The following is a 12178-nucleotide window of genomic DNA, read 5'->3' on the forward strand; positions in this document are numbered from 1 at the left end:
ACATTGAGAATGGAGGAAGGGATGTGGAGTATTGAGGGAGGGTTGTTGAGGAACACTGATGCAGCAATGTTGAGGAGCTGGAGCTGAGAAGGAAGGAGGGTGGGATAGATACACAGCATGAGGGGGCTATGTTGAGGTGTTGAGGTGTGGAGGTGTGCTGAGGGAGAGGGAGGGAGGGATTTCAAGGCATGAAGGTATGCTGAGAGAGAGTTGAAGTATGGAGGTATGCTAAAGAAGAGGGAGGGATGTCGCAGAGCGATGGAGGGGTGTTTGAGGGTGTATTGAAGAAGATTGAGGAGGAGGCACAGAGGGAAGTTGCCCTGCAGGGATGATCTGAAAGAGCAGATGCCCAGCAGCCATGGCGAAGTGTCATAGCACTGATCATCAGAGCATGAATTTTACGTCAATGATGGATACCCAGAGCTTGCAAACTCTTCCCTTTCCCACTTCCTTACTGGTGGGTGTTCGGGGGCTGGAAGCAGAGGGGTGGAGGGAGCAGAGGGTGGAGGGGGGAGAGGGGAGGAGGGAGAAGGGGGGAGGAGGGAGCAGAGGGAGGTGGGAGCAGAGGGTGAAGGGAGTAGAGCAGAGGTGGGAGTAGAGGGGAGGAGGGAGCAGAGGGTGGAGGGAGAAAAGGGGAGGTGGGAACAGAGGGTGGAGGGAGCAGAGGGTGGAGGGAGCAGAGGGGAGGAGGGAGCAGAGGGGTGGAGGGAGTAGAGGGGTGGAGGGAGCAGAGGGGAGGAGGGAGCAGAGGGTGGAGGGAGCAGAGGGGAGGAGGGAGCAGAGCGGTGGAGGGAGAAGAGGGGTGGAGGGAGTAGAGGGGAGGAGGGAGCAGAGCGGTGGAGGGAGTAGAGGGGTGGAGGGAGTAGAGGGGAGGAGGGAGCAGAGCGTGGAGGGAGCAGAGGGGTGGAGGGAGTAGAGGGGTGGAGGGAGTAGAGGGGAGGAGGGAGCAGAGGGGTGGAAGGAGTAGAGGGGAGGAGGGAGTAGAGCGTGGAGGGAGCAGAGGGGAGGAGGGAGCAGAGGGTGGAGGGAGTAGAGGGGAGGAGGGAGCAGAGCGTGGAGGGAGCAGAGGGGAGGAGGGAGCAGAGGGGAGGAGGGTGCAGAGGGGAGGAGGGAACAGAGCATGGAGGGAGCAGAGGGGAGGAGGGAGCAGAGGGTGGAGGGAGCAGAGGGGAGGAGGGAGCAGAGGGGTGGAGGGAGCAGAGGGGTGGAGGGAGTAGAGGGGTGGAGGGAGCAGAGGGTGGAGGGAGCAGAGGGGAGGAGGGAGCAGAGGGGTGGAGGGAGTAGAGGGGTGGAGGGAGCAGAGGGGAGGAGGGAGCAGAGGGTGGAGGGAGCAGAGGGGAGGAGGGAGCAGAGCGGTGGAGGGAGAAGAGGGGTGGAGGGAGTAGAGGGGAGGAGGGAGCAGAGCGTGGAGGGAGCAGAGGGGTGGAGGGAGCAGAGGGGAGGAGGGAGCAGAGCGGTGGAGGGAGTAGAGGGGTGGAGGGAGTAGAGGGGAGGAGGGAGCAGAGCGTGGAGGGAGCAGAGGGGTGGAGGGAGTAGAGGGGTGGAGGGAGTAGAGGGGAGGAGGGAGCAGAGGGGTGGAAGGAGTAGAGGGGAGGAGGGAGCAGAGCGTGGAGGGAGCAGAGGGGAGGAGGGAGCAGAGGGTGGAGGGAGTAGAGGGGAGGAGGGAGCAGAGCGTGGAGGGAGCAGAGGGGAGGAGGGAGCAGAGGGGAGGAGGGTGCAGAGGGGAGGAGGGAACAGAGCATGGAGGGAGCAGAGGGGAGGAGGGAGCAGAGGGTGGAGGGAGCAGAGGGGAGGAGGGAGCAGAGGGGTGGAGGGAGCAGAGGGGTGGAGGGAGTAGAGGGGTGGAGGGAGCAGAGGGTGGAGGGAGCAGAGGGGAGGAGGGAGCAGAGGGGTGGAGGGAGTAGAGGGGTGGAGGGAGTAGAGGGGAGGAGGGAGCAGAGCGTGGAGGGAGCAGAGGGGAGGAGGGAGCAGAAGGGAGGAGGGAGTAGAGGGGAGGAGGGAGCAGAGGGGAGGAGGGTGCAGAGCATGGAGGGAGCAGAGGGGAGGAGGGAGCAGAGGGTGGAGGGAGCAGAGGGGTGGAGGGAGTAGAGGGGTGGAGGGAGTAGAGGGGAGGAGGGAGCAGAGGGTGGAGGGAGCAGAGGGGAGGAGGGAGCAGAGGGGAGGAGGGAGTAGAGGAGTGGAGGGAGCAGAGGGGTGGAGGGAGCAGAGGGGTGGAGGGAGCAGAGGGGAGGAGGGAGCAGAGGGGTGGAGGGAGCAGAGGGGAGGAGGGAGCAGAGGGGTGGAGGGAGCAGAGGGGAGGAGGGAGCAGAGGGGTGAAGGGAGCAGAGGGGAGGAGGGAGCAGAGGGGTGGAGGGAGCAGAGGGGTGGAGGGAGCAGAGGGGAGGAGGGAGCAGAGGGGAGGAGGGAGCAGAGGGTGGAGGGAGCAGAGGGTAGAGGGAGCAGAGGGGAGGAGGGAGCAGAGGGGTGGAGGGAGCAGAGGGGAGGAGGGAGCAGAGGGGAGGAGGGAGCAGAGGGTGGAGGGAGCAGAGGGTAGAGGGAGCAGAGGGGAGGAGGGAGCAGAGGGGTGGAGGGAGCAGAGGGGTGGAGGGAGCAGAGGGGAGGAGGGAGCAGAGGGTGGAGGGAGCAGAGGGGAGGAGGGAGCAGAGGGTGGAGGGAGCAGAGGGGTGGAGGGAGTAGAGGGGTGGAGGGAGCAGAGGGGAGGAGGGAACAGAGGGGAGGAGGGAGCAGAGGGTGGAGGGAGCGCAATAGTTGGTGCAGTAAGGGGTTGGAGCAGCTGATGATAAGGAGCAGAGGGGAGGGCAGAATATCCTTGTTGGCAGGTTGGCTAGAGTTGTTTGGGTGAGTTTAAACTAATTTGGCAGTGGGTTGGGAGCTGGAGTGATCGTGCTGAAGATGAAGTTGTTGGTTTACAGACAAAGGCGAGGTGTAGTAACACTCCTAGCAAGGAGAAGCTGTTGATGGGGCAAAAGTGCATTCAACAGGAAGAGTTGCAACGTAAAAGGCGGACAAAATCTGAAAGGGTTAATACATTACTGAAGGGGTTATATTTGAATGCCCGCAGTATACGGAATAAGACAGATGAATTTGTATCACAGTTGCAGATTGGCAGTATGATGTCGTAGGCATCACTGAATCATGGCTGAAAGAAGATTATAGCTAGAGGGTTAATATTGAAGGCTAGACATTGTATCGATGGACGACTGTACCTAGGTCAGCCCCTGTGTGTAGTGGGTGTGAACGACTGTACCTAGGTCTGCCCCCTGTGTGTAGTGGGTATGAACAACTGTACCTAGGTCAGCTCCCTGTGTGTAGTGGCTATGAATGACTGTACCCAGGTCAGCCCCCTGTGTGTAGTGGGTATGAATGACTGTACCCATGACAGCTCCCTGTGTGTAGTGGGTGTGAACGACTGTACCCAGGTCAGCCCCCTGTGTGTAGTGGGTATGAATGACTGTACCCATGACAGCTCCCTGTGTGTAGTGGGTGTGAACGACTGTACCCAGGTCAGCCCCCTGTGTGTAGTGGGTATGAACGACTGTACCCATGACAGCTCCCTGTGTGTAGTGGGTGTGAACGACTGTACCTAGGTCAGCACCCCCCCCCCCGTGTGTAGTGGCTGTGAACGACTGTACTTAGGTCAGCCTCCTGTGTGTAGTGGGTGTGAATAACTGTACCTAGGTCAGTCCCCTGTGTGTTATGGGTGTGAATGACTGTACCTGGGTCAGTCCCCCGTGTGTAGTGGGTGTGAACAACTGTACCTAGGTCAGCCCCTGTGTGTAGTGGGTGTGAACAACTGTGCTCTGACCAGCAACTATTCAAGAAACCAGAAGCTTGAGAGGATGTAATTTCACTCAAGTTCACTGACCAAGTATAAAAAGCAACAGCTCACAGCAGTGTTTTTGGGGGCTGTGACCAGTGTCCAGTCGTCGTCTGGGATTGATTAGCAAGAGCAAATTAAAGGAAGGGGGGGTGGGCAAGTGGAGCAGGCAAAGTAGAGTGGAGATTTTGAGGTTTTAGCTCTTGGAGGCTTCTGCTGGAAGAGGCCAGTCAGGGAAGGCAAAAAAATAAAATTGTAGATGGATGTGGAGGGCACTTCCTTCCATTTGATCAGTAGAACACTAGAGATGCCAGGCGGGATAGTGGAATGTCCCTCTTGCGGGATGTGGGAAGGCAGGGAGACCTCTCATGTCCTTGCTGACCACTACTGTGAAGCACATCCAGCCGCAGCTTCTAACAATTGGCATTAAGGAGTTAGAGCTGGGACTGGATGAACTCTGGATCATTCGGGAGGTTGAAGCAGTGATGGGACATATGGAGAGGTAGTAACACCCGAGGTGCAGGACACAGGACAGTGGGTGACAGTCAGTAAGGGGAAAGGGGTGAAGGAGCCAGTACAGAGTACCCCTGTGGCCATCCCCCTCAATAACAGGTTACGTTGGATTCTGTTGGGGGTGGGGTGGTGGAAATTACCTAGCAGTGGAAAGGCACAGTATTCAGGTCTCTGGCATCGTGATTCAAAAGGGAAGCGGGAGAAGAGGCAGGCTACAGTGATAGGGGAACGGAAAGGAGGCTCTGTGGGTGAGAATGAGATTCCCGGATGGTATGTTGCCTCCCAGTTGCCAGGGTCCAGCACATCTTGGATCGAATCCTTGTAAGTACCAATGGCATGGGTGGGACGAGTGACGAGGGTCCGCACAGGGAGCTCAAGGAGTTCGGTGCTAAGTTACAGGGCAGGACCTCCAGGGTTGTGATCTCAGGATTGCTACCCATGCCACGTGTTAAGGAGGCCAGAAGGAGGAAGATTATACTGTTTAATACAGCAATCTTTAAATCATCCTGAGCAACAGGAGAGGTACCAGAGGATTGGAGGTTACCAAATGTTGTTCTGCTGTTTAAAAAATGTTCTTAAACAGAAAGCAGGAAATTATTGGCTGGTATGTCTGACATCAGTAATGGAAAAGTTATTGGAAGGTATTCTAATGAAACAGATATATAAGTATTTGGATAGATATGGACTGATTAAGGATAATCAGCATGGCTTTGTGCGTGATAGGTCATGTCTAACCAATCTTACACAGTTTTTTGAGGAAGTTACTGGGAAAGTGGATGGAGACAAGGCAGTAGATGTTTCCACATGGACTTTAGCAAGGCATTTGACAAGGTCCAATATGGGAGGCTGGTTATCAATGTTCAGTCGCTTGGTGTTCAGGATGAGGTAGTAAATTGGATTAGACATTGGCTTTGTGGGAGAAGCCAGAGAGTGGTAGTAGATGGTTGTCTCTGACTGGAGGACTGTGACTAGTGGAGTGCTGCAAGGATCAGTGCTGGGTCTGTTGTTGTTTGTCATCTATATCAACGATCTGGATGATGATGCAGTTAACTGGATCAGCAACTTTGTGGGTGACACCAAGATTCAGATGTACTGGACAGTGAGGATAGCTATCATGTCTTGCAGAGAGATGTGTATCAACTGGAAAAATGGCTGATGAAATTTAAAACAGACAAGAGCGAGGTTTTGCACTTTGGGAGGATCAGCCAGGGTAGGTTTTACACAGTGAACTGTAGGCCACTGAGGTGTGCGGTAGAACAAAGGGATCTGGGAATACAGGTACATAATTCATTGAAGGTGGTGTCACAGGTAGGTAGGGTTGTAAAGAAAGTTTTTGACACATTGGCCTTCATAATTCAATGTATTAAATACAGGAAATGGGATCTTATATTGATAAGGCCTAATTTGGAGTATTGTGGGTAGTTTTGGTCAACTACTAAAGAAGGTTGAAAGAGTGCAGCGAAAATTTACTGGGATGTAGCCAGTTCTGGAGGATCTGAGTTGTAAGGAAAGGTTGAATAGGTTAGGTCTGTATTCCTCAGAATGTAGAAGTTTGAGAGGAGATTTGATAGAGGAATACAAAATTCTGAGGGGTATAGATGGGGTAAGTGCCAGCAAGCTTTTTCCATTGAGATTGGGTGGGACTACAACCAGAGGTCATGGTTAAGGGTGAAAGGTGTAAGGTTTAAGGGGAACTTGGGAAACTTCTTCACTTGTGAGGGTGCGGAATGAGTTGCCAGCAAGTGGTGCATGTGAGCTCGATTTCAACTTTTAAGAGAAGTTGGATAAGCACATGGATCGTAGGGGTATGGAGAGTTATGGTCCTGGTGCAGGTCAATGGGAGTAGGCCATTTAAATGGTTTTGGCATGAACTAGATGGGCTGAAGGGCCTGTTTCTGTGCTGAACTGCTCAATGACTGTACCCAGTTCTGTGCAACACCATGTAAACAACTGTATCTAGGTCAGCTGACCACTGTGTGAAACCATAGCATATACATGCAGAATTACGTCATTTGGCTGATTGGATCTGCTCCGCCATTTCATCAAGGCTGATCCATTCCCCCTCGGTCCCAATCTCCTGCCTTCTCCCTGTATCCTACTATAGCCTGACCGATCAAAAATCTATTAACTTCTGCCTTAAGTATACGGAAAGACTTTGCCTTCACATCTGTCTGTGGCAATGAATTCCACAAATTCACCACTCTCTGGCTAAAAATGTTCCTCCTTATCTCCATTCTACAAGGACACCCCTCTATTCTAGGGCTGACTCCTCTGGTATTAGACTCTCCCACCATAGGAAACATGCTCTTCACATCCACTTTATTGAGCCTTCTCAACATTCGATAGATTTCGATTAGGTCACCCCTCATTCTTCTAAATTCCAGTGTATACAGGTCCAGAGCCATTAAACGCTCTTCACATGACAAGCCATTCAATCCTGGAATAATGGAATTTTCACTCCAGTCAGAAAATCGTCTACCCTTTTATTTCTTCTACCAAAGTGCATTATCATTCACTTCCCAACACTTCCCATCTGCCATTTCTTTGCCCATTCTCTTAATCTATCTCAGTCCTTCTGTAGCTGTTCTATCTCCTCAAAACTACCTGCTCCTCCAACTATCTTTGTATCATCCATGAACTTCACAACAAAGCCATCAATTCTGTCGATCCAAGTCATTGACATGTAATGTAAAAACACAGACCGCTGTGGAACAACACTAGTCACTGGCAGCTATCCAGAACAGGATCCTTTTATTTCCACTCGCTGCCTCCTGCCATTCAGCAACTGCCCTATCTGTCCTAGTATCTTTCCTGTAGCACCATGGGCTCTGAACTTGTGAAGCTACCTCACGTGTAGCACCTTGTCAAAGGCCTTCTGAAAATCCAAGTACACAACATCAACTGATTCTCCTTTGTCTATCCTGCTTGCTACTTACTCAAAGAATTCCAACAGGTTTGTCCGGCAAGATTTTTCCTTGAGGAAACCATGCTGACTGCAGCCTATTTTATCATGTGCCTCCAAGTGCCCTGAGACCTCACCCTTAATAATCAACCCCAATATCTTTCCAACCACTGAGGTCAGACTAACTGGCTTATAGTTTCCTTTCTGCTGCCTCTCTCCCTTCTTGAAGAGTGGAGTGACATTTGTAATTTTCCAATCTTCCAGAACCATTCCAGAATCTAGTGATTCTTGAAAGATCATTACTAATGCCTCCACAATCTCTTCAGCCACCTCCTTCAGAACTCTGGGGTGTACATGATCTGGTCCAGGTGTGGTGGGTGTGAACAACTGTGCCCAGGAATGGTGTGCTGTGCTCGGGTAGGACGGGCTGTCTGCTAACAGGAATGTTTGGGATGTTGCAGGCACACTGGTGATGCGAGTCTCTGCATCGGATGCTGACGACCCTCAGACTGACAACGCTGCTCTGGGTTACTCTATCGTGGGTGATGGGAAAGGAATTTTCCGCATTGATCCAGTGACTGGGGAGATCCGCACGGTTGGAATAGGATTGGATCGGGAGGTGAGGAATCTCAGAACATAGAAATCTACAGCACATTACAGGCCCTAAGGCTTACAATGTTGTGCCGACCATGTACCCTACTCTAGAAACTGCCAAGAGTTTCCCTACTGCACAGCCCTCTATTTTTCTAAGCTCCAAGTACCTATCTAAGAGGTTCTTAAAAGGCCCTATTGTATCCACCTCTACCACCATCGCTGGCAGTACATTCTACACACCCACCACAGGGGTGTGGGAAATTTACCCCCGACATCACCTCAGTACCTATTTCCAAGCACCTTAAAACTTTACCCCTTGTATTAGCCTTTTCAGCCCTGGGAAAAAGCCTCTGACTATCCACACAATCAATGCCTCTCATCATCTTATACACCTCTATCAGGTCACCTCTCATCCTCCGTCACTCTACGGAGAAAAGGCCAAGTTCACTCAATCTATTCTCATAAGGCACACTTTCCAATCCAGGCAACATCCTTGTAAATCTCCTCCGCACTCTCTCTATAGTATCCACATCCTTCCTGTAGTGAGGTGACCAGAACGGAACACAATACTCCAAGTGGGGTCTGACCAAGTCTTGTACAGCTGTAACGTTACCTCACGGCTCTTGAACTCAATTCCACGGGTGATGAATGCCACCACACCGTACGCCTTCTTAACAACACTGTCAAGCTGTGCAGCAGCTTTGAGTGACCTATGGACACAGACCCCAATATCTCACTGATCCTCCACACTGCCAAGAGTCTTACCATTAATATTATATTCTGTCTTCAAATTTGACCAACTGAAATGAACCACTTCACACTTATCTGGGTTGAACTCCATCTGCCACTTCTCAGCCCAGTTTTGCATCCTATCAATGTCCCGCTGTAACCTCTGTCAACCCTCCAGACTATCCACAACACCCCCAACCTTTGTGTCATAGCAAACTTACTAACCCACCCTTCTACTTCTCCATCCAGGTCATTTATAAAAATCACAAAGGGGTGGGGGGATTATCATCCTCCAAGCAGAATATGAACCACCTACAACCACCCTTTGCCTTCTGTGAACAAGCCAGTTCTGGATCCACAAAGCAAGGTCTCCTTGGATCCCATGCCTCCTTACTTTCTGAATGAGCTTTGCATGGGGAACCTTATCAAATGCCTTACTGAAATCCATTACATCCATCTTCATCAATGTGTTTTGTTACATCCTCAAAGAAGTTAATCAGGCTCATAAGGCATGACATACCTTTGACAAAGCCATGCTGACTATCCCTAATCAGATAATGTCTCTCCAAATGCTCATAAATTTTGCCTCTCAGGATCTTCTCCAACAACTTGCCCACCATTGAAGTCAGGCTCACTGGTCTATAATTTCCTGGGTTTTCTCTACTCCCCTTCTTGAACAAGGGAACAACATTTGGAACCTTCCAATCCTCTGGTACTTCTCCCATCCCCATTGATGATGCAAAGATCATCACCAGAGGCTCAGCGATCTCCTCCCTCACTTCCCACAGTAGCCTGGAGTATACCTCGTCTGGTCCCAGCAACTTATCTGACTTAATACCTTTCAACAGCTCCAGCACATCCTCTTTCTTAATGTCGGTACACTCAAGCACTTCAGTCTGCTGTAATTCATCCCCACAACTGCCAAGGTCCTTTTCCCTGGTGAATACTGAAGCAAAGTATTCATTAAGTACCTCTGCTATCTCCTCCGACTCCATGCACGTTTCCACTATTGCTCCTGATTGGTCCGATTCTCACACGGCTCATCCACTTGCTCTTCACATACTTGTAGAATGCCTTGAGGTTTTCCTTAATCCTGCTCACCAAGGCCTTCTCATGGCCCCTTCTGGCTCTCCTAATTTCATTTTTAAACTCCTTCCTGGCAGCCTTGTAATTTTCTGGAACTCTAACAGTACCTAGTTCCTTGAACCTTTTGTAAGCTCTTCTTTTCTTCTTAACTAGATTTTCTACATACTTTGTACACCATGGCTCTACTACCCTGCCTCAATGGAACATACCTATGCAGAATGTCGTGCAAATGTTCCCTGAATATTTGCCACATTTCTGTCATGCTTTTCCTTGAGAACATCTGCTCCCACTTGATGTTCCCAAGATCCTGCCTAACAGCATCATATTTCCACCTGCCCCAATTAAATGTTTTCCCAAATTGTCTGTCCTATACCTCTCCAATGCTATGGTATAGAAGGTAGAGTTGTGGTCACTACCTGCAAAATGCTCTCCCACCAAGAGATCTGACACCTGACTAGGTTCATTTCCCCATACCAGATCAAGTACAGTCTCTCCTCTAGTTGGTTTATCTACATACTGTGTCAGGAAACCCTTCTGACAAGCTTCACCCCATCTGAACTCCTTGCACTAAGGAGAAGCCAATCAATATTCTTCTTCTTCATGTGCCTTGCGCATTACACACTTGAGCGATCAATATTAGGGAAGTTAAATTCACCCATTACAACAACCCTATTATTATTGTACCATTCCAGAATCTGCCTCCTTATCTGCTCCTTGATGCCTCTGTTATTATTGGGGGTCTATAAAAACACCAAGTGGAGTTATTGCCCACTTCCTGTTTCTGACTTCCACCCACAGAGACTCAGTAGACAATCCCTCCATGACTTCCCCTTTTCTGCAGCCGTGATACTATCTCTGATTAGCAGTGCCACTCCCCCACCTCTTGCCCTCTCGCTGTCCCTTTTGAAACATCCAAAGCCCGGCACATTCAGCAGCCATTTTTGCCCCTGAGACATCCAAGTCTCTGTAATGGCCACAACATCATAGTTCCACATATTGATCCATGCTCTGTTCATCCTCCTTGCTTATGATACTCCTTGCATTAAAATAGACACATCTCAAATCATTCAGCTGAGTGGATCTTTGCTCTATCATCTGTTTATCCTTCTTCACAAACTCCCTACAAGCTCTCTTCCTGTGTGCCAACTGCTCCATCCTCTGCCTCTTCACTTCAGTTTCCAGCCCCCCTTCAAATCTAGTTTAAACCCTCCCAAATAGCATCAGCAAACCTCCCTCCCAGGATAGTGGAACCCCTCCAGTTCAGGTGCAACCCATCCCACTTGTACAGGTCACTCCTTCCCCAGCGAAGGTTCCAATGATCCAAGAACTTGAAACCCTGCCCCCTGCCCCATCTGCTCAGCTGCACTATCTTCCTGTTCTGACCTTCCCTAGCTCGTAGCACTGGGTGTAATTCGACAATTACCACCTTGGACATCCTGCTCTTCAAGCTCCTTCCTAACTCCGTAAACTTACTGGGCAGGATCTCTACCCCTCTCCTGCCCATTTCATTGGTAGCAATATCTAGCACGGCCTCTGGCTGCCCACCCTGCCCTTCAAGAATATTCTGCAACCACTCAGAGACATCCTGGACCCTAGCACCCGGGAGGCAACACACTATCTGGCATCTCTTTTGCTGCCGCAGAATCTCCTGTCTGTCGCTCAAGTCCCCTATGACTGTTGCTCCACCTAACTTCACCCTACCCTTCTGAGGCTCAGAGCCGACCACAGTGCTATAGGTCTGGTTGCTGCTGCCTTGCCCAGATAGATCATCCCCCTCAGCAGTATCCAAAGGGGTAAACCTGTTGCTGAGGGGAATGGCCACAGGGGACCCTGCATTGACTTCTTTTTCCCTTTACCTCTCTCAGTGTTCACCCATCTACTCCCCGAATTCTGCACTCTGGGTGTAAACGCCTACTCAAATGCTCTGCCTCCCGGATGATCCTAAGTTCATGCAACCGCAGCTCCATATCCTCAATGCGGTCTTTCATGTCTGGAGTTGGCTTCACTTCCTGCAGGTGTAGTCATCAGGGTTCCATGCATTCCCACGCCCCTCAGGAGGAGCATACCACTGCCATATCTGCCGTCCTGCCTGCCCTGTACCATGGGCAACCAAGACCAAATCTTCTAACCTGTGTCTCTGGCCTCAGCCTCTTCTCGTCGAAACTCTGGAGTCAAAGCCTGACACTCCCACTCTCACCCCAGGGCCACTCCCAACAATGGCCACTCCACTTGTCCCTTCTGTACTTTTATTTACTTCCAAGAGCTCTCTTCCTGCCGCTGATGGGCCTCCAAAATATCCAACTGCTCGCAAAGCTCTGCTTTTATTCAAGCTTCGCCAACCTGAGAGGAGCCTCCTCAAAGTGCTCTGTTCCCGTCGCCGACTGGGCCTCCAGAAAGAGTTCATAAGAGCCTGGTTTGTACAAGAGCTGACAGGAGCCCTGTGTGATGGGCTGTGTAGGGGTGGTGCTCGGTGAAGATGGTGATCTGGTGCTGTGGTTGGTGGTTTAAGGTTGTTGGTGATTTTGGTGACAGTCAGA

At 51.1% G+C, this 12178-nt stretch overlaps 1 protein-coding gene across 2 annotated transcripts in view; it reads left to right on the forward strand.

Moving 5' to 3' along the window:
- The window catches only part of cdh15 (cadherin 15, type 1, M-cadherin (myotubule)), a 110060-nt gene that overhangs the window by 40271 nt on the left and 57611 nt on the right, over positions 1–12178 (forward strand). For both annotated transcript variants that reach the window (XM_072280056.1, XM_072280055.1), the window contains exon 5: positions 7694–7851. In XM_072280056.1, the coding sequence (XP_072136157.1) occupies positions 7694–7851 (158 nt within the window). The remainder of the gene's footprint in view (positions 1–7693; positions 7852–12178) is intronic.

The sequence above is a fragment of the Mobula birostris genome, chromosome 15 (assembly GCF_030028105.1).
Source record: "Mobula birostris isolate sMobBir1 chromosome 15, sMobBir1.hap1, whole genome shotgun sequence".
Classification (NCBI taxonomy): Eukaryota; Metazoa; Chordata; class Chondrichthyes; order Myliobatiformes; family Myliobatidae; genus Mobula; species Mobula birostris.